We start from the raw sequence: 27,253 nt of genomic DNA, 5'->3' as shown, positions 1-27,253 counted from the left end.
ACTGCAACCATGGAAACTGGAACATTTTGAAAATACCCAACAAAATTTTTGAAATGATGATTGGGCTATGCTACAGATCAGTGGAACAATACAGCCAGTTTTCCTTCAACCACATTGGTAGGTCTCATCAACTTACAACCAAACTGTAACATTTTAACCTAATCCATACCTTGGGTTACACCAAGCTAACATTTCTACCTAATTAGATCTCAGGCTACACTAAAGATCCGTTTGTTACCCCAGCCTGTTTTCCTCCAGTCACATTTTCTGGCTTCGATAACTCACAACAAAACTATAATATTGGAATAACTTTCTCAAAAATACACATAAATGTACAGTCACTGTTGTCTGAAATTATTACTATTTGCTTAGATTTATTCTTTGTTCAGTGTAATAATTTTCTAAATTTCTCGCTGTATTGAAATGTCAAGCTGTCAAACAAACAAGACAGCATATATGTAAACCACAACAAGTAGAAAATGTAAGATGATGCCATTTAAATGCATAAAGGATATTTTCTATCGCAGAAAATTATCTTTCTATTAAGTTAAACTAATGCAATTTCTATTCAAGGAGGAAATTAGTGTGCTCCCTTTTATTTGTACATAAAAAATCGTTAGCAAATTGCCTAGAAGGCAGAAACTAGTTGTGAACCAATAAAATAAGTATAGCGGAAGTGAAGTAGTGTCCCTTCTTTTACATATTTTTTTTTGTTTGTCCTGCTCGAGAAAGTCAATAACTAAACACAAATTCTGCCTCTTCATCGAAATTTAAAGATTGAATTCTCTAATCATAAAACAACATTTCTGTCAATTACTAATAGCAACTGACAACTGCTAGATTATTTCAATAAGAACATAATAAGAAAACAGCTGTCTTTTTAGATAAGTAACAAGTCAATTTATTTCAAAATAACAGTGAACCAAAAATTTTTGTAATTTCTTTTGTTTCAAGCAATTTTCTATTTATTTACCGTTATAGAGAACTATTTCAATCTTTAAATGTGTGCTATACTATTTCTGTGGCTGCTGAATTCCAGAAGAAATGAACTTCACATTGTAACAGGGTGTTTTACAGAGGAGATTTGATTGGTTACACCATTATAATCCTACACAGGTTTTACTTTATTCTCTTGACAGAGCAAGCATTATAAAAACATCACATAAAATGTAAAGCGTATCAACAATTCACAACTATCACAGTCATGTTACTCCGCATTACAGTCACTGTTTCTCACTTTTCTGAGTCGACTGGTTTGAGTCCTTTGTGTGAACTTCGTCATGCCATTTTATCAGAGGATCATCGTAACCTCTGGCAGCACCTGCCTGCTCTTTCTTCATCCTGTAACATACACACAGATTCAAAGTAGCTGTGACACTGCCGATTAAAATTAAAAATTGTTAGAAATTCTTCACTGCTAGGCATCTAGCAATGTAAACATACTCAGCTGTTAACAAAAACTATGCTTGCAATTCTTTATTTTCAACTAAACCATCAGCATCAGTTAAATTCACACATGGCAGTTTCATGGAATGTTAAGTTACAGCAGAGTGAAAAAAGAACTCAATGGGCTTTTCATCCATTCACACATTTCTTCAGTACTGATATGAGAACAAAATAAATATTGAAAAACTGTTAGTCCAAACTGCTACTTCATATCACCTTCACTGTTAACTGCTTGTGTGATATCAACCACAAAAATTATGATTGCAGTAAAAAGTATTAACATCTTATACATATAGGTCCCTAAGAGAGGGTAAAAGTACAATTACAAATTGGCAGTTTTCACATGACGTGCAGCTATTTGTAATGGCATGATTAACCATGGAAAATCAATACAATTTACATTTTTATATTATCAGTATGCATCATTAAAAAATGTCAAAAATCATACGTTTGGAAGTAATGGACAAATATATTTGAAAACCGACAAATTAATAAGAGGAATCAAGCTTCATTTTTTGGCAGTGGTGATGTACACTTGCACTGTGAACAGCTTTTTCATGGCATAATAATATGCAACTTCAGAAGTGCATTTTTACGTAAATATTGCTGCTCCTTTCACTTGCAACAGATTAAGTTGTGCTCTGAGGCTCCTGTCTAACAACACATTCAGAAATCGTGACATATTTGTAAAAAACAACACAGTATTTTTGACAAACGAGATTGTAAATATTTTTGCTGCTTGTTCAACATGAGCATGCAAAGCCATGTGAGTATTAGCATACTGCAAAAAATACATCAACACTGAAAGCGCACTTTTACAAAATGTGACACTTTCACAATACTAGAACTGCAATGAAGTGCACTTAGTTTCTTATATTTATAGTGTTCATTGTCAGAAACACATAGCTGTAATGTTTAAATACACATTAACTTACAATGTTATACACTAGACGCATATTAATATCAAAACTTAAATTTCTACAAATGAAAGAAAATATTAGGTATCATTATTTACAAAGCAAAAGAAAACAACAACATTCTTGTTGAATACGGTATGTGCACTTTAATTTTTGCAGAGATCTGCATTCTTAGAATCATGTAATATAAACAAGGAGCTGTTCAGAAGACACAATTTTAATTTGGGAGACAATTTTAGTTTGCTTTTCTGTATCTGGGGAAACCAATCACTTCACATATTTTGTAAAAAGATATTGCTGAACAGGTAGATTCCTGAAAGGCGATCAACACTGTAATGTATTTTCTACTGGACAGAATTCAAACACATTGTAGAACTTTTTAAAATCAGGGTAAAGTTCTTATAATACCGAAACCAATGATATGACATTTGGTGAAATTTAACAGAGATGGTGATTTGTGGAGACAGCCAACAAACCAATTTGAACAATGTGAGAGTGTATTCATGTAAAGAGACAGATTCCATCTGTGACCGACTTGTCCTCCATTTACCAGAGTAGGTAGACAGTAAAAGAAGCAAGCACGAAGTGCCTCCTCATGCCATGAACAAACTGAAATTACTAACATTTATAAGGATAAATATTTTCTATTTCAAATGAATTGTTGAAATGGTTGCTCATGACATTTGAATGGAAATTAACAAACTCACAAAGTAATTGCAAAAATTTAAAGTATTCAAATAATTCGAGTTAAAGTCAGATTCTCTGGAAATGTGTATTTGTGGCAGATGCATGAATCCCACATTTCCATCATGGGTGAGGTCCTAGCAGAAGTGGATTGCCTTGCCTTCCTCTGACCCATTACAAAGTGTCAACTACTGCACATCACTGTCAAGCAGTTGTGTTGTTACAGTTGAAAGGAATGAGTATGATGAAATCCGGTACCAATATATAATCTACTTGCTCCATGGGGACATCAAACTTAAAATTTCCATCCGATGGACATATCATCATGAACAGTATCACATGTCCTCACACTCCGTAAGACAAAATGGAGATGATTGAAATTTAATCCAGACACAAAGGCTGGTGATCAGTAACTGTACACCGTCACCACTCCTTCCTTTTCTGACCAAATGTTAATGAAGAAGATTTCTTCTGCCAGCAGGGTTAGAGCCTCAGAATCAAGCACAACTACATCAGCAAACATGGCTATGGATGCAGGTAATTAAAGTAATAATAACTGAAAAAAAGGGAAATGAGAATTTCAAATCTTGCAGATGATGATCTCATTATAAATAGAACACTACCTCAGATTGGGGAAGGATGAGGTGCGAAATTGATTGTAACCTTTGAGAAGGCACCATCCAAGCATTTGCCTTAAATAATTTAGGGAAAAATGGAAATCTTTAACCACTACACCACCTCATTAAATACTAACAATTAAAAATATGGCCTGTATTTGTAACTGAAGAATTAAATTACTTGCCACCTTTTTTCAACAGTCCGTAATGCACAGCTACATCCATACTCCGCAAGCCCCTGTCTGTGTGTGGTGGAGAGTACCTTGAGTACCTCTATTGGTTCTCCGTTCTATTCCAATCTCGTATTGTTCGTGGAAAGAAGGATTGTCGGTATGCCTCTGTGTGGGCTCTAATCTCTCTGATTTTATCTTCATGGTCTCTTTGCGAGATATACGTAGGAGGGAGCAATATACTGCTTGACTCCTCGGTGAAGGTATGTTCTTGAAACTTCAACAAAAGCCCGTACCGAGCTACTGAGCATCTCTCCTGTAGAGTCTTCCACTGGAGTTTATCTAACATCTCCGTAATGCTTTCGTGATTACTAAATCATCCTGTAAACAAGCATACTGCTCTCCGTTGGAACTTCTCTATCTCTTCTAACAACCCTATCTGGTATGGATCCCACATTGCTGAGCAGTATTCAAGCAGTGGGCAAACAAGCGTACTGTCACCTACTTCCATTGTTTGCAGATTGCATTTCCTTAGGATTCTTCTTATGAATCTCAGTCTGGCATCTGCTTTACCGACAATCAACTTTATATGATCATTCCATTTTAAATCACTCCTAATGCATACTCCCAGATAATTTATTCAATTAATTGCTTCCAGTTGCTGACCTGCTATATTGTAGCTAAATGATATGGGATTTTTCTTTCTATGTATTCGCAGCACATTGATGAATGAATAGATGAAAGCTCTACATTCTGGTACATTTTCCCGAATTCCGCTTCTCCTCTGTTTATCTTCCACCTCTTCCATAGGTCATCCAAGGTTTTTTTTCTCCTGCCAGTGATGTGTATGTAGCCTTTCACAAGTGCCTGACTGCAAGGTGGCCATCACACTGATTAAGTCGGAGCCAACTTTTAAATGCTACAATAAATTTGCCCAGCAATCTGCAAAAGCAAGTAACTACGGCTGCTGGGATAGTTTGTGGATAAAATGTTCACTTCCCCTTGAACTGTCCTTTGGTATACGTGTTAGTGGTCCTGTGATAAACAGTGTGCAGCTTAAATGCAAAAGCGACTCATTAGACAAGTTTTTTATATCACATTTTGTTAACAGTAACTAAGTCTGATTATTTTAGTTACAGACATGTTAAATGAATTAAACGTAATGTCTAGCTAGTTAAAATAGAGACAATAGGAAACAGTCTATCAATGTATCAATTCAGCTACTTCCATCTGCCATGTCACTGAGAGTTTCTTAGAATGCACATATAGTGGTATTTTATTTTTGTTTTGAGGGTAGTTCCAATGGGAGAATTCTAAAGAAAATCAATTTTTGGGTCTATAATAAAAATAATATATGAAACATTTTCCACGTGACTACTAGAGAACGCTTTTTCAATAAAACCAAAAACCATCTGGTGAATGAGGTTTTCAATTTGTGCACTTAAAATGAAAAACAACATAAATAATGGGTGCAGGAGGCTTCCCATGCTCAACTAGAAGTGAAATTCCTATTCAGTGCCCCAAAGTTAGTGCAGTATGCTTTTAATTTAATTCTTGGTATCCTAAAATGCATTATTAATCTGCCGCCATCAGAATACTAACATTTTCTGACATAGTACTGCTACATCAAGTGGCTGAATATTACTCAGTCGGTACCATTAATTTTAATTTCACTAAGTGGTGTGTCAGCTTGCAGTTAAAACTGAATGCAGAGATGCACAAAACTTTTCACTGTTGGAGTCCAGAGAGACACACTTCTTAGCTTGTGGTTGCTCATTACAACCATGGGTAAAATAACTAAGAGTCTAACAAAAACAACTCCTTAAATAAAAGTCTCTGAGCAGTAACAATGCATGCATGGAAATAACTGTTTGACACAAGCATGGATATAATCACCTGGAAGGAAGGACTTTTATCAAAGACTAACAAAATAAATCATTGTTTTGTGGGCAGTTCAGATTAAAATTAGGGTCACCCGATTGATCATATTCAAAAGAAACACATGATCCAGAAAAGAAAAGTTTTGAAGTTCTGACATAAGTGTTGCAGTCACCATACTGGTATAAATTATGTAAAATTCTCACCATAAATCTGAAAAAAACGTCTGTTACCATTTATGGCTTTATAATACGGAACACTCACATATCTCTCGATGTCTTCCATTTGTACTGCCAGAACCTTACTTCTTCCACTGAAGTACCAGCTGCCGTCAATAACAGCATTGACGATCCACCAGCCATAACTCCTAAAACGCAACCTGTAAAAGTTTAACAAAGTACACATAGTAAGCTAACAAATCCCAGAATGGGTTTGAATGACGACTTTAGGAAAAGTGTTTAACAATTTTATTTATACTGCACAAGTACAACATATTTTATTATGTCTTTATTTGTCTCCTAAGTTACTATTTCCATTGGTTCTTTACTCTTGTTGTAACCTCTGAACACTTATTCTATCTCTCCACTCTTTTTCACTCTGAAAGAAGGACCTGCTCACCTTGCTAAATCAAGAGAAGCAAATATTTGTTTCCAAAATGAGTTGTCACTCTGCAGCAGGATGTACATTGATTTGTAATTTCCTGACAGATTAAAACTGTGTGCCAGACCAAGTCTTGATACCAAAACCTTTGCCTTTCACGAGCAAATGCTCACAGTCTAACTTGTGACAGTATCTCTCCAGGAGTGTTAGTCCCACAAGGTATGCACAACTTCTGTGAAGTCCGGAAGTTAGGAGCTGGGGTACTGATGAAAATGTAAAATGGTGCATTTCACACAACAACAAAAAATGCAGTATTCTATGAATATAATATTGGTGAGTCACAGTTGGACACTCTAATCTTGGTTGTAATACTTAGAAGGAACATGAATTGGCTCAGTGTTGGGTAAAGGAGGTAGCAGACTTCAGTTTATTGGTAGAATACTAGGGAAATGTAATCAGTCTACAAAGGAGATTGCATAAAATCACTCGTGTGACCCATCCTAGAATATTGCTCAAGTGTGTGGCACCCATGCCAAATAGAACAGCGGCTATTGAACGTATATAGAGAAGAGCAGTACAAATGGTCAGGGCTTTGTTTGATCCACAGGAGTGTGTCATTGAGATGCTGAAAGAACTGAACGGGCAGGCTCTTGAAGACATACTATCCCAAGAAAGTCTACAAACAAAGTTTCAAGAAATGGGTTTAAATGATGACTCTAGGAATATACTACAACCCTCTACATATTGCTCCCATAGGAGTTATGAGGATACGGTTAGATTAATTACAACACACACAGAGGAATTTAAACAGTTTTTTTTCTTTTTTTTTTGCATTCCATATGCCAATGGGATGGGAAAAATCCCTAATAACTGGTTCAGTGGGATGTACCCTCTGCCATGCCCTTCACAGTGTATAGATGTAGTAGGTAGTAGAAGTAAAGTTGAGGGGATGGACTGAGTTGTGGCTGAATAGTTCAATCAATAGAGCATTTACCAGGTTCTAGTTCTGGTTCAGCAAACAGTTTTCATCTGCCACAAAGTTTCAAATGTTTATCTAGCTGTCATCATATAACGGGTAGCTGTCTGTTAAAGAAAACAATAATTTACTACAGTTCAGATATTTCACACAAGAATTTAAATAACCAGATTTATTCTTAAAATTATCAGAATAGTATTAAGAAGTCAGTAGGCACTTGCTCTGTGGTTTCAAATAATTGCACTTGCAAAATTAATGTACAATCCACAATTATTCCATTTGCACTGCAATATTATTGCTCTTCAGTTCTGGAAATCAATAGCTATACAACTGTGTCCCCATTCCCCAGTTAATACATATCACATACACTAATTGAAGATTCTAATTATTTTTTGATAATTCAACTATCAGCAAACAAAATTAAAATTTATGAAAAATTTACGAATGGCGCCACTGAGATTGTGCACAAGCTTGGATAGGTGGCATGTCTTGTTCAATGGAATCACCTTGGTATTTGTCTTTAACTGAAAGAAACCACAAAAAACTAAATCTAATGGATCACATGGGGATTTGAACCCTGATTCTCCTAAATAGGAGTCACTGACTTATCTGTCACATCACCACACTCAATAGGACCAGAAAGATCATTGAACATTATCCAAAGGGTAAAGGCATTTTTGTAAGCAGTGTATTATTAAACGATGTGTTCAATTCAGCAACAGTTTTTGCTGAAACAGGACTGATATTAAAACTGTTTTGAATTGAGAGAGACTCAAATATGCTCTGTCAGCTGAGCAAGCAAAGCTCTCCTAATGAATAAACCTAATGTTACAGCTCCATTATCATTCTTGTGCCACTCAAAGTAGTGTTGTCTCTACAAAACTTCATTTCAGCATCAGTCAACAGCTGAGAGAAATGTTGTGTGTAAACAAGCCATTCACTTCCGCAGCCTTTACACTATAATGTTAGTTCTTCACCATAGCAGAAAGCCTCTAGAGGCTGAGAATTTCAGAAGAGGTGCAGCAGCAAAGACACCCATCGCGCTCACCAGTGATGGTACAGGTAACACGACCGGAAGGACCTGTCTCTTCAAAAAAATATGGCCCTATGATAAATGATGATGTAAAACCGCACCACACAGTGACCTTTTCAGGATGAAATGGTACTGGTAGATTTGCGATTTTCTGTCGCCCATAATTGACAATTATTTGTAGTGACATATCCTGTCGGATGGAAGTGGGCTTCATATGTCCGCAAAATCTTCCACTGACAATCATTGTCCATTTCTATGTGAGCAAGAAATTCTAAAGCAAAGGTGTCCCTCACTGGCAGGTCACTAGGAAGCAACTTGTGCACGTGGATAATTTTGAATGGATAGCAAAGAAGGATGTTTCAAAGGATTTTACACACTGTGCTCATGGGTATGTCCAATGTTTGGGCACATTTGCACACCACCAGTTGTCTCCTCTGCATTTCTGTGGGCACTGCTCCCACTGATGTCGAATCAATTTGTTCCTACCTCTACCAGGCTGCACACCAAAAGAGCCCATCTTTTCGAATTTCTGAATCATTTACTCCAGACCCATGGCAGTCATCGGACCAATACCTTTTTCCAAACCCTTCAGTGTCCGGTACTTCTGCAGAGCGACACGTGCACAGTCATCATTCTAGTAATACAGCTCTACAAGCAGAGCGCAATCCTGTATTGAGACAGTCATGGCAAACCTTAGAGGCCAAAGGAGGAAAACCTGTGTAGCCAGCATGTTTATACCAACTTCAATGGGTTGTGGACATGACGTATGTTTTCATTTACATATCCTGACACATGCAGCACCATCTATTGATCAATTTTCATACAATTCCTTTTCTTCTGACATACATTTTCCCCCTTCTCCAATAATATTCCATTGAAATTTGATGCCATTCTGACCAGCGGTGTTACTTCTACAGCTTTTAGAAGTTTAATTTTGATTATAATCACATCTTGATCAGCAAAGCATTTAACTATCTGCATCGCATTTTGCAGTGTAGTAAAGCCCTTTTCACATTTTGTTCTTTCAAGCAATAACTAACTATAGGAAACAATTCAGTATTCCTCAGCAGTCATAAGCCAAATACAGCATCCTACAGTCCTATAGAAAAGAGAAAATATGTGATTCATTTACATAAAATAGTCTCCAATCATCACAGTCTTCAAAAGTAGTCCTTAATAATTTTATACAGTTGCCTTAGATTTAGGAAGTCCAATTCTTTCCTTTTAAAAGGAACATTAATTTTATTGTAAACAATTATGATCATTCTACATAAATGATAACATTCTTTGGTACTGGTATTGTCTACACCCAAATCGATATTTACACTGTAATTATTCATAGCTCACAAAATGTCTGCATAACAAATAGGAGTTCACGAGTTCATTTACAACATGATCACTATTGGTGACTGATATACAAAGTTCACAAAAATAGCAATTAGCTTAATGCCACATTATATATATATTTTTGATAAGTAATCTCCAGTTATCATATTAGTCTTTTGCACTTTCTAAAAGAATAATTATATTTGCAGAGTATATATACCTACTGCAAACACAGAAAAATATAGCCACAATAATATTTACAAAGCATTTATGTCTACTGCAAACACGGAAAAATATATCACCTGCAAACTAATATTTAACAACATACCAAATAGCATTTGTAAATAATATTGCTGCTTTCTAAAAACAAACAAAAGTTTCATAAAATCTTACCCAGTAATCCTCCAACCAGAAAACCACGAACACCAAGATGTAACCTGTAGCAAGCTCCTGTAATTCCACCAGCACCCACATAATCAACTAGGCGTGACTCTCCCCGGTATGTTTGGAACATTGTGGAAAGCAACCTAGACAGTAGAATATCGTAACATGTGATAGTATGGAGCTTCTGTTTACGTTAGAATTATTTGCCTATTTTCTTCTAACAGACATGATCATACATTAAAAACTTCAGTATCTCATATTAAGATATCTACAAAAATTATACACTAGAAAGGAAGAAAAGTGAAGTGGTTGCAATGAAGGACTTTAATGTGAAAGAAAATTCTTTAATACTTAATAAGAAATGTAATAAATCCATCAAAATACTTACACATATGAACTGCTAAAAAATCCAACACGCCAAGCCCATTTTAGTGCACCTTTTGCAAAATTAACTGTTACATGGTTCTGTAACTGCCTCTGTAATAATACCAGAACTATAAGAGTATGCCAATACAATAAATGCTTGTGTAAGACCCTATAACTGTTAACACAAAACAAGTAATTGTTTATAGCACTGACAGAAAATCCATGATGGAATATGGAAGAGATTTTCAGCAGCAAATGGACACATATAAAGATAGATTGGGGCTGGGTGGAGTGGGGAGGAGGGAGGAATGGGAGTAAAGGTGGTGCTGTGATGAAAGAAGTATATGTGTGCAAGAAGCCCACTAGGAGGAATACAGGGGGGGGGGGGGGGAGGGGGGAGAATAGGTGTAGATGGAAAGACAACTGGGTGGCAGCATTAGCAGAGACTCAGAACAGCTGGACTTGTTGCAGGGAAAGTCAAGCAGCAACTGGAGACAGCCAAATGTGTTGTGCAGCATGCTCTTCAACTAGGTGGTCCAACTGGCCTTTGCCCATAATGTAGCAATGACAGTTCATTCAATCAGATATTTTTTTATGGTCATAATAGTGAGAAAGCTCTAAAATGGCTGCAGTAAAGTTAGTAAATAATTGGCTTTTTCACAGACAACCCTTTGTTTGTTAGTGTAATAAATAACAGTTAGTAGGTTCAAATACTAGATGGTAGGCATCTGGAAGACAACATTAGCTGTTTATGCGAGGGTCACATTTGTTTGTCAACTCTATCAAAGAATTTCCTCCAAACACTAAGTATTTTTCTGCCTCTACTATATGTGTATCTGCTTCTCAGTCTCTCTCCTGTTTGCTAAATGATAACTTGTCTTCAAATATCTATAAAAAGTACATACTAACCAGATAAAAATGGTACATCCTGTACATTGTACAAATAATTTAGTATCACCTTTACCACCTAATAAAATTCAAAAACCACATATCAGAACACAGAAAAAATTATCAGATAGTGACAGACACACAAAAGACGGCAGTTCTCAGACACTGTGGTTTTTTTCATTAACAAAAGAGGTAGAAGCAAGAGCTGAAGGTAACTTGTTTTCAGACATTCAGTAGGTTACAGATACCTGCAAGACAAAACCAGATGAGAATAGACTTATTTGTTTCAAATATAAACCTTCAATGGAAAAAAGAAAAGCAACAGCATTATTGGTTTATATAGGTTATTCATCAAACACAGTTTAAAAAAGAAAGCTTACCTTTGCTTCTAAGTGACTTGTAAATGATGTGGCCTGATTGCGTTCAATGAATTCCACATATGCTTTTCGTGAAAAAAGGAAGCCTCCATAACAACCTCCTAGAAAGGAACCAAAGAATGCAGTCTGCAGAACACTAAATACCTCTGGACTGATGTTTCCAAATTCACTGAAAGATAAAAAGAACTTTCATGCTTAACTAAACAATGGAAAGTCCAGGATAGAATAACAATTCTGTGAAAAGGCTACTCATCACTTAGAGAAGATGCTGAGTTGCAGACAGGCACAATTAAATCACTGTTATATATCTCAGGTTTTGGACAAATTATCTTCTTCTGAAGTGGAAAACACACACCATTCACACAAGCACAATTCACATATACATTATCAGTGTCTGGCTTCTGTAGCTGGACTGAGTCGTAAATAAACCTGATGGGAACAGGAATCTGTTTGTGGGGTAAGGAGGCAGAGACAGTGGTAATATGTGTGTGGGCTGTGCTTGTGTGAACGGTGTGTGTTTTCTACTTCTGAAGAAAGCCTTTTGACAAAAAGCTAAAATGAGTAGCAGTCATTTTATTGTGGATGCCTGCGACTCCACTCTATATGATAATCTACCTTTTTCCATAACGTCGTTGTTATTTCATGCTTACTTAAGTAGGTCAGTAACAAAAGCAGGGGCAACAAAAATCTGATTTTTTTTGTATTTTATACAATTCCTGGCAGAATTTAGAAATTTAAAATACTGTCATAATCTGTTCATTAAGAGAGAGTCTTGCATTAAAGGCTTAACACACTAAGTCAGTTATTAATGTTAGAAACTGTGTGTAGGTCTTGAGGCACCATAATACTCACTGCTCAAACTATGCAGTCTACATTCATCTAGTATTTGAGAATAAGAGCATTTAGCAAACTTCACGGATAATTTCACAATCATACTTGACACTTTTCTCCACTAACACAGCCCACAAAACAACAACAGGAAAAAACTTTATCACTTACTACATTTTCACTGTTCATGTAGCAAAACTTCAGCATCAGGCACATTTTAATTTATTACTTCTTTACTACTAACTATATTCACAAAACATTCTGCAGATAGTTTTAGATTTGACTCTTCAAATAGTCAATGGGTGAATAACTCAAAACTAATAAACTACCATAATTAGGGTTTTGGATCCCAAACCACAATGTCAATCATTTGTAAAGTAATCAGACGTTTGAAGCTGTTTTATACATGAGACTTCAATTCTTTGAAGAACTGAGGCTGAGGGGGTGGCTGGGGTTACTGTTAGGCTTATAAAAAGGGACTCAGTACAGCCTGAAACATGGCACTGCCATAGAGGAATACAAAGTTTCTGGTGATAGTTGTGTCACAGCATAGTGGAGGATTCACTTAACTACCAGTTTTAATTTAACTCCTGTCCACACTACACTCAACAGCATCATCAGTGACCCAACACATGCACAGGTCACAGCTCAATTCCTGGTATGGAGCTCTGGACATGTTACCATCATCCACCAGCAAGTAACTTGGTTGTGCATGAATGACTTTTGAATGAGGCCTCCATAAAAAGCATTTTACAAGAGAACTACTTCGTAGACTGATAACATTTTCCAAATATTCTGTCAATGAAGCAAAGTCTGCCACCTGGTTTACCTACAACTGAAAATATGTGATCATCCCACTTCAAGTACCCACAAATTGTTTGTTTGGGTTGACCGGTCCCAATCATGACTCAGTGATATTTTAGTTACAAGATACTATGGTTTTTGTTTTGTGAAGTGCACAATCTTATATTTCTCAGTACTTATCTCAAGATGTCAAGCTTTGCACCACTCTGAAATACAATCATCACCTGTCTGAATATTCATGCAGATTTTATAGATAGTGTTATTACTGCTCCCACAAAGCTTGAACTCATGTCAACTGGACAGAGTGTCTCCTATTTCCTTCTGGTGTCTTACTATAGGAGACAGCCAAGAGTTTTATTTTCTTACATTTTTCCTCTTTTTGAATGCAGAGGTGGTTAGCAAAAGAGGGTAATGTTGCCCCGCAGTGCATGTATATGGAGGCTGTTAGAATGGTGTTTCTTTGTACATTAGCCTAATTCGGTTAAGACTGCAGGTCCAGTAGGGGGACATATGCCTAAGCCTTAGAACTTAAAACACCTCATGGGAGAAGGGTTTAACTTCACATCTGTATATCATTACCTTAGGCTTTTATGGTAAGATGCACATCTCAAAGGTAAAGGATTAACGTGCTGGTGTTTACTCTATTTTCCTAAAGTCCTCACTATACCTGATGAACAAAGTGAACACATCAGAACTCATAACTAGGGTACAGTTCCTCAGCAGTTTGTAGTGTGAAATATTGATGAAATGGGAGCTCCAAGTTATGTTCAATATTTTATAAGGAGTAATGGAGACTGGTATGTTGCCTAGTTTGTCACACATGACTGAAGAGCATCTGACTGAGCAGTGTTTTGTGTCTTGATTAATTGAGAGCAGCTACCCATCTCCTGAACAAAAGCAACTTCAGCAAACCTATCTTGGATGTTATTTTGTAGCCATAGCACTCTCCATTATTACTTGAGCAAACAAGGTACTGGGCAAATTCCTTGAATCAACTTCTCCTCATCTGACCATCTTCCCATGGTGTTGATAAGAACAGACAAACCATGGAACTACAGTTCTCTGCATTAAAACTTATTTCTTGCTAATGATCTAATGAGAGAGCCATTTCAGTGTGGCTGCCATTGTGTGTTATTTTTACCCATTTTATTGCAGTTAGTTCAGACTGGAACCCCTTCTCATGTGTGCGAACATGCCTTAGCAATACATGGCACAGTAGCCTTTTTCTGTGAGTCCTAGTGCCCCAGAATGCGTATGCACCTACTACTTGGCATGCCTGACATGAAGAGTTTACAGCTCATGCATCAGCATTTTGATCTCTTCACTGACAGTCAGGTAGCTGCAACTGTAGAGGAACATTTCCCCCCCCCCTCCTTCCCCACCATAGGTGGGCACCAAATTGGGTGACGGGCTATAGTGTTAAGCCATTCAGCTGATGAGTGATTTAGGTTTTCACGCACAGTGGATAGGAGGGACTGTGATAAATAATGTCTCTCTCTGCAGATGGTTCATACTTCTGTAGTTTTGAAAAATGTACCAATGTGAAAAGAGATAAGTGATTAATTAATGAGGTAAACTGAGAGTGTCATCTCAAGTAAAGCATTCCCTACAGGTAGCAAAATGAATGCCAAGCTGCAGTCATGAAAACTAACCTTGTATTAATTTCCAGGCAGGTGTTACCACAGGCATACTCTAGTCCCTATTGTGCTGTGGGGTATTAATTCTGAAAGAAAAGGGGGGAGAGGGAGAGGGAGACTACAATAAGGGAAAGGAAACATACTTTCATTTAGAATTAAGAATTTCATGTACGTTACTAATGTTGACATAGTGTGTACAAATCCAGTAACATCTCTTATAGTGTCGTGTGTGTGTGTGTGTGTGTGTGTGTGTGTGTGTGTGTGTGTGTGTGTGTGTGTTTGAGGTTTACGGGCGCTAAACAGCGTGGTCATCAGCGCCCAAGCGCATAGAAACAGGAACACAGGCGGTGAAGGGACGAAGACGGACGCCGAACAAGGAGAACGGCTAAAAGACACAGGCCTGACGCAGTTCCAAATGCGCACATACAGAGGCAAAACAAGAGAAAGGAAAGGAAACACAAGGAAAAGAGAACAGATACCGAAGTGAAACAAGGAGGTAATCGTGACTGGCGGACCTCTTACCTAAAGCACCTTACCCAGCAGCACATTAAAACCTTCTCCCTAAAATCCGAGGCAACAGATTGGACAGGACACAAAACCGTAAAACCTTAACCACAGTCGCTGCGTCGTCTTGCAAAATAGAGGGCAAATCCGGTGGCAAGGAAACCACCGCCCTCTGGTCAGAGAATAAAAGACAGTCAAGTAAAATGTGGCGGACAGTAATCTGGACGCCACAAGCACTGCAGATTGGGGGGTCCTCCCGCCGGAGTAAAAAACCATGCGTGAAGGGACTGTGTCCAATGCGGAGGCGAGTGAGGAGAACCTCATCCCGCCTGTATGACTGGTAGGACGTACGCCATGGTCGCGTAGTGGCCTTTACCAGACGCAGCTTATTGTCAGAAACTGCCAACCACTCCTCTTCCCATTGATGCATAACACGAAAACGCAAAAGGGAGGTTACAGCATGGAGGGGGACGGCACATTCAACAACGTGAGGGAGGGAACATGCATCTTTGGCAGCCACATCCGCCAGTTCGTTGCCCCTAATACCCACGTGCCCCGGCACCCAGCAGAAAGAAACCTCCTTCCCCTGCCGTTGCAGGTGGAGTAGGGCATCATGGATGTTCTGGACGACCGTATCCGCTGGGTACAAGTGTTGAATGGTCTGAAGGGCACTCAGGGAGTCAGAACAGATGAGGAACTTAATACTGGGAACACATCTCATCTGCTCCAATGCCCGCAATATTGCAAACAATTCGGCATCGAGGATGGTAAACACCGCAGGAAGCCGTAACTTGACGACTCGATCAGGGAAAACAACAGCACAACCAACAGTGTCCCCCTGTTTAGAGCGATCTGTGAATACAGGTACATGGTCCGGATGCTGGTTTAAAATATCGTAAAATAAGGAGGTAAAAACAAACGCCGGAGTCCAGTTCCTCCGGTTCTCCGACAAGTCTAAAAGGATGCTGGGCCTCTGGAGCAACCAGGGAGGCAGGCGAGTAAAACCTTGTCGTTGGGGGGCCACACGCTCCACACCAAGGGACTCAAGCAAATGCTTGGCACGAATCCCAAATGGTTTTGTTGCCCTGGGACGACTGGAGAAGAGACGTTCCATAGGCGGTCGGGCAACGGTAGGGTACTCAGGGGAGGTAGGACATGCAAGGAAATGACACACCCGTCGCACCATGAGTAGTTTCCGCCGGATGGCGAGCGGCGGTTCCCCTGCCTCAGCACACAGGCTGGGGATGGGACTGGTACGGAAGGCACCAGTGGCCAGCCTGATACCCTCATGGTGTACTGCGTCAAGGATCTTCAGATACGAAGGCCTTGCTGACCCATACACGGTGCAAGCATAGTCAAGACGCGATCGGACGAAAGCCCTATAAAACTGCAGCAGACGCGCCCGATCTGCTCCCCAGGACCGATGGCTCAGACACTTCAAAATATTCAGTGCCTTCAGGGCCCGCACCTTGAGGTCTTTAAGGTGAGGCAACCACGACAACTTGGAATCAAAAGTGAGGCCCAGGAACCTCACAGTGTCTCTAAAAGAAAGAACGGTGTCCCTCAGACGCAATTCAGGGGAGGTAAAAAGACGCCGAGAACGATTAAAATGAACACACACAGATTTGTCTGCAGAAAAGGTAAAACCCGTCTTTGCAGTCCATGCCTCTAAGCGCTTTATCGTAAGCTGTAACTGCCGACTAGCACTGACAAGACTGGAGGAAGAACAGAAAACAGCAAAATCGTCCACAAACAAGGAGCATTGGGCAGGACTCCGGATAGTGGACGTGATACTGTTAATAGCAACGGCAAAGAGGGTGACACTTAAAACGCTGCCCTGAGGAACACCATTCTCCTGCACGTACAAATCCGATAGCACATTTCCAACCCGATACCGAAAGAGGCGGTGAGAAAGAAAGGACCGAATGAAGATGGGGAGACGGCCACGAAAGCCCCACTCATGGAGTTGATTGAGGATAAGGCGGCGCCAAGTAGTGTCATACGCCTTATTAATGTCAAAGAAGACCCCTAGACAATGCTGGTTACGTAGAAAGGCCTGCTGGATGGCGGCCTCAAGCAGGGTCAAGTTGTCTATAGTGGAACGACATCTCCGAAAGCCACACTGAGAGGGGCTAAGGAGCTGCCTGGTCTCGAGCAGCCAAACCAGGCGGCGGTTGACCATGCGTTCCAACGTCTTCCCAACACAGCTCGTCAAGGCAATACTCCGATAACTACTGGGATGCGTTCGGTCCTTCCCTGGTTTGAGGAGGGGAATCAAAATTGCCTCCCTCCACGAGTCAGGGTACGTGCCAGTTAACCATATCATATTGAAACAGTTCAGGAGAACTTCCTTGGATGGCAGCGACAGGTGCCGCAGCATGCTGTACCGGATTTGATCATGACCAGGCGCAGTATCATGAGCCACAGACAGCGCAGAATCCAGTTCCCACATTGTGAAGGGGCAGTTATAGGGTTCAGAATTAAGAGACCGGAAGTCCAAGTGACCCCTTTCGACGGCAGTGCGGTAGCGGCAGAAATCTGGAACACAGTTAATAGTGGCGGTAGATTCCGCAAAATGCATGGCCAGTGTCTGGGCAATGTCTCTCGGCGCCGTGAGGAGACATCCCTGATGCAGCAATGCCGTGACAGGTAGCTGGCTGAGTTTCCCGGAAATCCTCCTGATGGCTTCCCATACTTTCGTAGAACTAGTGGAGCGAGAGATGGAATTCAAGAACGATTGCCATGACCGTCGTTTGCTCTCTTTAATCACCCGCCGCCCTCTCGCCCTTGCCACCCGAAAGGCCGCAAGATTGTCAGCTGAGGGACGGCACTTGAAGCGGCGCAGTGCTGCACGGCGGGCGCGGATGGCTAAGTGGCACTCAGTGGTCCACCAAGGGACAGGACGCCTCTTGGGATGACCGGATGACCGTGGGATGGACAATTCAGCAGCATGAGAGATCACGGCTGCAACATGGTCTACCCATTCGTGGACGCTGGCACGGTGTTCCAAAACAGCCAGTTGACTGAAAAGTGTCCAGTCAGCTCTGCAAAGGTGCCACCGGGGCGGCACTGGTAATGCCACAGCCTCATCCAGGAGGCGAATCCAGAGGGGGAAGTGGTCACTAGAATGGAGGTCAGCTGCAGCGTCCCACAGAGCAGAATCCGCGAGTGCTGGAGAGCAAAAGGAAAGGTCAATAGCCGATGATGATCCGGAAGCAGTACAGAAATGAGTGGGAGCACCAGAGTTGAGGAGGCACAGTTCTTCAGACATCATGACACTTTCCAGAATGCGACCCCTGGGGCAAGTAGTCGGAGAGCCCCATAAGACATTATGAGCGTTGAAGTCCCCCAGAAGAAGAAATGGGCGAGGGAGTTGGCTAATAAGGTCCGTGAGAGCCTCAGTGTCAATCGCATCCGGAGGTGGTAAATAAACAGAACAGACTGTGAGCCTCCGACCCACAAGAATGTCAACTGCAACTGCTTGCAAGTCGGTGACGAGAGGGAGCTCAGATGAGGGGTGCACATCACGGACAAAAACCGCAACACCACCCTTTGCCCTTTGCCCCGTCAGATCATCTTTTCGATATGCGGTATAGCCGCGTAAAGAAGGAGAATCAGTGGCCCGAAAATGTGTCTCTTGGATACATAAGCACAAGGGGCACTCTCGTATGAGGAGTTGTAATTCGGCCACATGCGTCCTGAAACCATTCAGGTTCCACTGTAATATGGGAGCCAGTGATCAGGGTGGCTGAACTTTCACCCTGCCTCTGCTCTTATAGTGTCAACAGCTTCATGATGGAGATTAAATCTTGTTGCAAGATGTTTACAGGGACCTCCTACCCTATCACATGCACTTTTTCCATGACCTGTTGCTGAAAATATCAATTTTTTGTCTTAATTCCTGTATTACAGTGCTTACCAAGCTCACGAAGCTGAGAGCAGTTTTTAAAATGAGATGCTGCACCATCAGTCACATACACATCTTTAAGAAATACGTGGGCTCTATATGCTATGTCATCAATCATTATACTGGCAACATAGTGTGCATGTGCAGCTGTCATGATTGAGATCACCACTGACAATAGCCAAACAACGTGATGTTCCAAGGAAATGAGCAACGCATGTAAATATTGATACCTGTGGTGCGTGCCAATGGTAACTTTGAATTTTTTTCTGCAAAGCAACAGACCAGTTCTCAGCAAAGTCCACATGAAGAACTAATGTGCCAATATTGTGAGATGTGGCTGATTTTACTTGTGCTACGGCCTGTCTCTGAACCCTACAGATATGATGTTGAGCTATTCCTTTCATGACCCAATGCCTAACTTCTGTAACAAACTTCACTGTCTCTATTGACTTCTTCACCAACTCTCCTCCCTCCCACAATGCATAAGTTACATCATTGTCAGTATCCTGAAGGGGTTATAGTTCAACAGTTATCGCTTCAGCACCAGGACACAGTGCACACTCCTGTAACCAAAATTTATCTTGCAGCTCTTGACATACACACAAAAGCATCACCTCCATCTCTGTGTTCATCTTTCCTCTGACACTGCTCATGGCGAAACAAGTTTCAAATTGGTGCAGTAAATCCATGTGCAAACTCCCTTCACCGGCTAGCATTTCACCCATTTCGGTCGCATGGAGTAGAATTTTGCGAGACCAATTTTTAAATTCAGGTTCTCCTTCATTAGGAGATATGTATGCTTCTCTTATTGATCTTGTAATATATCTTTTTAAATGTCTCACCATTTTGACTAACAGAGATAATGTCAGCATTGTTAGGGCTTTGCCTGCTGCAATCTTTGACATAACTTAGGTAATATTCCAGAGCAACAGTAAGCATATATTCTTGCAATGAATGCCCACAGTAACAATCTGGGCATTCCCAAATACCTTTAACCATTCTGTATTACACAAGCTTTGGATATCGAATGCGAGGAAGTGGGTATCTATTTCTGTATCTGTTGCTTAGAGCAGCTACCTGGCATCAGCATCAATAACTGTACCTTCTCAGTATAGGTGGCTGCTGTGATAGCAGTATGTAGGTTTTGAAACTATCCATCATATTTCGTACTCATATCACTATGTCCAGGTTCTGCACTAAGGGCATCTACATTATACACTTCACAAAGTTTTGAAGCCATTGCATGCGTAAAACTTGTTTCAATTTATTCCAGTTTTATTTTCACATTATGTTTTCTTCTTGTGCTTCTTACCTTTCCTGGACGTTTAAGTGGGGATATAGTATGGGCTACAGCAGAAATGCTAACATTCAACACATCAACAACTTCACACCCAGGAATATAAACATCTGCACTGTCTTCTTCAGTTTCACATTCAGGTGGTGATGATCATACAGGTAGGTTGTTACTATATTTGTTCTTGTAGTGAGTATAGCAACTCCTGTAGAATGGATGTGATGCTAATACCATTACTTGAGGACCAAAATATTTTTGCAATAAATCTGACAGATTTCCAACAACTGAAGTGTTTTTAACTTTTCTTAAACACTATTTTCTTGTGTCTTTTTTCACAGTCCATACACCACACTCTTTCACTAGCCTACTGTGTTTTCTCACTGACACCATATCTAACAAAAGTTCAAACCAAACACAAAACTCAATGCGGAATGGTTTATGTGCAAGTTCCCACTCACTTGTTATAAACAGAAGAGCACTGGAAACAGTGTTGTCAACATACATATTTTACACTAGAAATTCAGATACGAAATATGCAGAATGTTGAAAAATTTTTAACACTTTACACAGAAAAATATTGCCCACTGTGTTTGCACTGACTACTAACATATTAAACAAACAATATTTTGTGTAATTCTCAAAAGCTTTCGACTGGGGGTTTTAAAGTAAATGATTCATTAAAAAATGCAATTTTTCATATTTCTAGTAATAATATTTATATAATACAGATAGCTGGAACAAAGAAGATACTGTTTATAATTACACCAGTCATTTCTGGTAATATGACAGAAAATATAGTGTTCTGGGACTTTCCAAAGTAGAAAAAAACTATTTTTTTCAATTGGAGGAATTAACTGAAATCTCATATTTTCATCTTAAATTTATAAGTTAAAGGAAGCCCATAAGTGTGTGGGTATCAGCTAAATTTTAACACACTAAGAGGGATCTTTAACACAAAACATCCGCCGGGTCTTCAGTACTTTTAGTTTATTAGTTATATTTTTTGCTCTCTACTGTTTTAAGAGTTATTTACAAAATGAACATTTTTCAAAGGGTCATCCATTTACAAAAATTATGATAAAAATAAAATATTTTATTTCTTAACACTTATGATACAGAGTTCTAATATATATTTTTTCCAGAGAAATTCATGACCGTGAGATGATATCGCCTGAGCACAAGCTCTGAAAGAGGAAGGAAACTGGCCATACCTTTTCAAACAAACTGTCACAGTATTTGCCTTAAGAATTCAGCAAACCCAAATCCAGCTGAGTTTTAAACTGCCGCCCTTTTGAATAAGAGTCCAGCATCTTATGACTGGCCCATCTCAGTCAATAGCACATGAACAAAACCAGTAGTTTTGTACATACCATTCACTGACAAACGACACCCTCACTTGAACAGCATATGTCTGGTAGAGATACCTCTACTGTATGGACAGCTATCCTCAAACTAAAGATTAGTTTGAACACTGCAGTGCTTTACACGACACAGCATAATTAATGAGGTATATCCTTCCTCTCTGCTATTTGAACTGATATACTGCCTAGCCTTTTTAGCATCAACGAATCATTTTCAGAAGTTAAAGAAATGATAAGTGACACAGAAAAGTCCTTGAATCACCTGACAACCCTGTAGACCTTTAATCTGACATCCACCAATGCATGACAATGATGGAAACAGATCAGTTGATGAATGATGGAATTGAATACGAATAGTAGTGAGACAGCTTTCGGTTACCAATCTGTGCGCTAATTTGTAATGCCCTATGCATCATAAAGGAACTCAGCAGGTATCTTAGTCTTTTAGGTTACAACCAATAAATTCTGTCTCTTTAAAGAATCCAACTCCCATGTATAAAACCACTTCAAATGCTTGATTGCTTTACAAATTAGTTAATGTGTTAAATATTGAAACTGTGTGTAAAATTTGTCGGAAGTTATTATGTACTCTCACTCTCAAATCCTGGATGAACCAAGTCTTGGTATTTGTGCACCATCAGTTATTCTGCCTTAAGATAAATATACATTTTCTAACAGTAACACACTGAGGTAGCGAAAGTCATGGTATACCTCCCAATATTATGTCGGACCTCCTTTTCCACAGCATAGTGTATCAGCTCAACAAGTTGCTGGAAGCCCTCTTCATAAATATTGAGTTATACTGCCTCTATAGCCATTCGTAATTGCGAAAGAGTTGCCAGTGCAGGATTTTGTGCACAAACTAACCTCTTGATTACGTCCCACAAATGTTTGATGAGATTCGTGTCGGGCGATCTGGGGATCATACCTTTTGCTCGAATTGCCCAGAGTGTTCTTCAAATTAGTTGCAAACAATTCTGGCCAAATGACAAAGTGCATTATTATCCATAAAAATTAAATTATTGTGTGGGAAAATAAAATCCATGAATAGCTGCAAATGGTCTCCAAGTAGCTGAACATAACCACTTCCAGTCAATGTTTTGTTCACTTGGACCAGAGGAACCAGTCAGTTCAATGTAAACACAGCCCACACCATTATGGAACCACCATTAGCACGCATAGTGACTAGCAGACAGCTTGGGTCCACGGTGTCTTAAGAGTTTGCGCCACACTCGAACCCTACCAATTGAAATTGGGGCTCATCAGATCAGGCCATGGTTTTCCAGTCATATAGCGTCCAAATGATATGGTCACGAGACCAGGAGAGGCACCACAGGCGATGTTTTGCTTTTAGCAAAGGCACTCACATCAGCTGTCTGCTGCCATAGCCCATTAACCTTGTATTTTGCTGCAATTTCCTAACAGATACATTCCTCATACATCCCACACTGATTTCTGTTAGTATTTCACCCAGTGTTGCTTGTCTGTTAGCACTGAAAACTCTTTGCAAGTGCTGCTGCTCTTGCTCATTAAGAGAAAGCTGTCAGCCACTGTGTTGCCTGTGGTTAGAGGAAATGGCACAAATTTTGTATTCTTAGCACACTCTTAGCATTGTAGATCTCAGAATATTGAATTCCCAAATGATTCCCAATGTGGAATGTTCTATGCATCTAGCTTCAACTACCATTCTGCATTCAAAGTCTGTTAATTCCCAATGTGTAGCCACATTCACATCAGATCAGCCACATTCTCATCACATTCACACTGGGTGAATCACCTAGTACAAATGACACCACTCCCAATGCAGTGCCATTTTATACCTTATGTATATGATACTACCACCATCTGTATATGTGTATATCACTATCCAATGATTTTTATCACCTCAGTGTACTTGCCTTATTGTGTTGTTATGGCTGTGCTACCTATTTGACACACAACTACATCTCCTTTCAGTGAAAGATACATGAACAATTCTGAGGTATAGCCATGGGCACCAACAAGACATCCACCTAAGCCAAACTTTTTATGAGCCATCTAGAGAAAACATTCCTAGTCTCCCAATATCCTCAAACCCATTGTATAGTTTAGGTTCGTTGATGACATCCTCATCATCTGGACTCAGAGCCAAGACACCCTATCCTCATTCCTTCACAACCTCGACACCTTCTCTCCCATCCACTTCACCTGATCCTCCTTAAGACAATGTGGCACCTTCCTGAATCCTGACCTCCACCTCTCTGATTGCTCCAGCCACATCTCAGTCCATATTAAGCTCTCTAACTACCAACAGTATCTGCAATTGGGAACGATCATCCTTTCCACATAAAAAAAGTTCCCATACAGTCTTGCAACTTGTGGACAACATATCTGCAGTGAAGAGAACTCAGATGCACAGTATACTCAAGACCTCATGAAGCCCTTCACAGACAGATAATACCCCACAAAGCCTAGTCCACAAACAGATTTTCCATGCCATATCCTCACACACCCTTGTCCTCCAACCTCCCCCCAAGAATCAGCCACAAAAGAGCATCAACCTCGCCACCCATTACCATTCTGGACTGGAACAACTGTCAGGGTTTTGATTATTATCTGTTATCATGCCCTGAAATGAGGTACATATTACCCAGGATCCTTCCCACCCCTCCTTATGTGGTGTGATGTCTCCCACACAACCTACATAACATCCTATTCCACTCCTATGCCACTGTCACTTCCAACCCCTTGCCACAAGGATCATATCCCTGTGGAAGATCGAGGTCCAAGACCTGCCCAATCCACCCATCCAGCACTTCCTACTACTGTTACCTTCCTTGTGCACCAGTCCCCATCAGCTCCAAAACACATGCACCTGTCACCTCTCCATCCCACATTTGTAGCCAGTAAAGCAGCTGCCTCCCCCCGAGCCATTAGCTACCCACCCCAAACCCCTCTGTGTGCCTCCATTCTCTCTCTCTCTCTCCCCCTCAACCCTCCCTCCCACAAATCGCCTAGTCCACCTGCCGAAGAGAACACTGCACATTGCGCGCGCACGATTTGTGAGTGCCTGTTGACAACTCAATGCTTCTGCTTTTTGGTGAATAAGCTCCTTTACTCCTGAGGCTACTATGAATTTATAATCAGAAACTGCAAAATGGAACAGAACACAAACTTTATACATTATTATAAACTCTACAAAATTATTCTATAAATTTATTAAATAAATAATTCTCACCACTGTATCTCCTCCCCCACAACATGAATTCAAACAAATATGAGGCAAAAAGGTTCTTGCAATCATTCATACCATTCAAACAAAACTTTATTACAGATCATATCACTTTTACACTGTATGTGTGCGTAGCTGTGATTTTTGATATGTTGGAATTGGGCAAATGTGTGCTGTTTATTATGCATAAATTTGCAATATGATGTGTATCATTATAAAGTGTGATCTCTGGAAAAAAATAAACTAAAATACACACGTAACTGGACGAACCCTTTTTCCAACAGGCTATCTTAGGCTGGAAGCACTGGGAAATGACAGTTGTTCCTAAATAGCAGCACACATTTTTAAGCACATTTAAAACCAAGTGTTTTGTTGTGCTCAAAACTCTTTCAAACCCACCGTACATCCATCTGCCGATAACGTATTTAACCCTCCCAAAAATTTTGTCACCTGAACTTGGATTCAACAAATACACACATCTAGAAACTTTCTGGTGGTTTAAAACTGTGTCATGGACCCAGGTTTGAATCCTAGTCTGGCACACAGTTTTAATCTGCCAGGATGTTTTAAATCAGAACACATTCTGTTGCAGAGTGAAATTTTAATCTGGCTATCATCATCACATACACAATCATCAACACAAACATCAAGAATTTTTTTTCTGCAAATTTTCCTTGCAGTTGGTGTTTTAATAACAAAAGGGTGTCAAATATTGTGCGGACATAGGTATCGTGTTACTTTACAGATTAAACAATTACCACAACATTCTTCAATAACTTCACAAACTCTCACTAAAAATGTCAACTTCCAGCCTAATCTACACTACAGTTCAATCTGTTATGGAAATTTGCTGTGGTTTTCCACGGTGGAATAGCACATACAGTACGTCATTCCGTGAATGCACCTACCCTGCATTGGGAAAGCATGCTAACAACATTTGGAATAGTATCTGCTCTTGAAACCTGCGCTCTAATTATAATCTACAATACACTTCGCAGTTTACGAATCCGAAAGAAATTATACATCTTCTACTAATCAGTGTGTACGATACCTACAGTTTCTGAACTCAATAAAATAAATCTGAGTGTCTGAACCACTTCTTTTAGTCAAGTTGTTCCACAGATTTCTTTTCTTCCCAGCTCCATCTAGTACCTCGTCCTTTACAAAGCGCTCAACCCATCTAATCATTCAGATTATTCAGTAGCACCACAGTTGAAAAGTTTCTTTTCTTGTCAACTTTCTATCGCCTACGTTTCACTTCCACGTTTTTGGTAAATGTCATATACGTATTACTACTAATGACGAAATCCATAACAAACTTGGCTTACTCTGTGCTGAACATCATCCGTACTCTATCCCATCCATTTTCAGCGTTCGAAGACTTGTAAAGTGATAAATAGTCATGTTTCTCTTTGTCAACACTGTCTAAAGATGTTATCGTTGTCGGTAACAGACCGCCCAGGAACGTAACCACGCGCGACTTCGGCAACATTACCCGTATCAGCTGACTAGGGTACACATTCCCAAACCTAAGCAAGAGCAAAGATGAGTGGCAACACTGCAACAAAGATAGGATGGCCCCCTGGAGTTGTCTCGCGCCAGTGAAACGACGTGCGGGAATTACTCGCACCAGTAAAACGCCTAGCTGCGCCGGCGGTATATGCTATACTTGTCTACTCACATAACGCTTACTTTTTCTCACATGCTTTCTTTCTTTGTTACTTTTGTTTCTGATGACTGATATTTGTTGCTGGAATTTATTTAAATCTTCCACAGGTAATGCTGTTAAAGAGATGAATAAAGTACGCTGGCCCGAAAGGATGTAAGCTGCAGTAACTACTCAGAGATAAAGAGGCTTGCACGGGATAGTGTAGCTTGGAGAATTTCATCAAACCAGTCTTCGGACGTAAGATCATAACAACAGTAACATTGTTATGGCGACGATTGTCACTGTTTAGTCTGCTATTCATTGCCCGTTACATCAGTTTTAAAGTAGACGAGAGTTTCTTTAATATAAATACACAGTAAAGGTAGAGTACCTAGAT

General features: G+C 39.9%; 1 protein-coding gene across 1 annotated transcript; it reads right to left on the bottom strand.

Annotated features, from left to right (window-relative positions):
• Window positions 1–1,100: 1,100 nt before the first annotated feature.
• On the bottom strand, window positions 1,101–26,747 carry LOC126346192 (RPII140-upstream gene protein). The gene is made up of 6 exons (XM_050002166.1): window positions 26,537–26,747; window positions 11,666–11,831; window positions 10,420–10,508; window positions 10,041–10,174; window positions 5,977–6,091; window positions 1,101–1,341 (listed from the first exon to the last, which is right to left on the bottom strand). The coding sequence occupies exons 1-6, from the start codon at window positions 26,698–26,700 to the stop codon at window positions 1,224–1,226; spliced, it is 786 nt and encodes a 261-aa protein (XP_049858123.1). The 5' UTR covers window positions 26,701–26,747; the 3' UTR covers window positions 1,101–1,223.
• Window positions 26,748–27,253: the final 506 nt, after the last annotated feature.

The sequence above is a fragment of the Schistocerca gregaria genome, chromosome 1, assembly GCF_023897955.1.
Source record: "Schistocerca gregaria isolate iqSchGreg1 chromosome 1, iqSchGreg1.2, whole genome shotgun sequence".
Lineage (NCBI taxonomy): Eukaryota > Metazoa > Arthropoda > Insecta > Orthoptera > Acrididae > Schistocerca > Schistocerca gregaria.
This window is presented reverse-complemented; position numbering and strand designations above follow the sequence as displayed.

Bases quoted from the DNA above. Each gene is read 5' to 3' on its own strand.
- LOC126346192 (XM_050002166.1), bottom strand. From the start codon at position 26,700: ATGTTGCCGAAGTCGCGCGTGGTTACGTTCCTGGGCGGTCTGTTACCG. The intron at 11,832-26,536 runs GTAAGCCAAGTT...TTTATCTTTCAG, and splicing joins CGGATGATGTTCAGCACAGA to TGAATTTGGAAACATCAGTC. The intron at 1,342-5,976 runs GTGAGTGTTCCG...TGTATGTTACAG, and splicing joins TGGAAGACATCGAGAGATAT to GATGAAGAAAGAGCAGGCAG.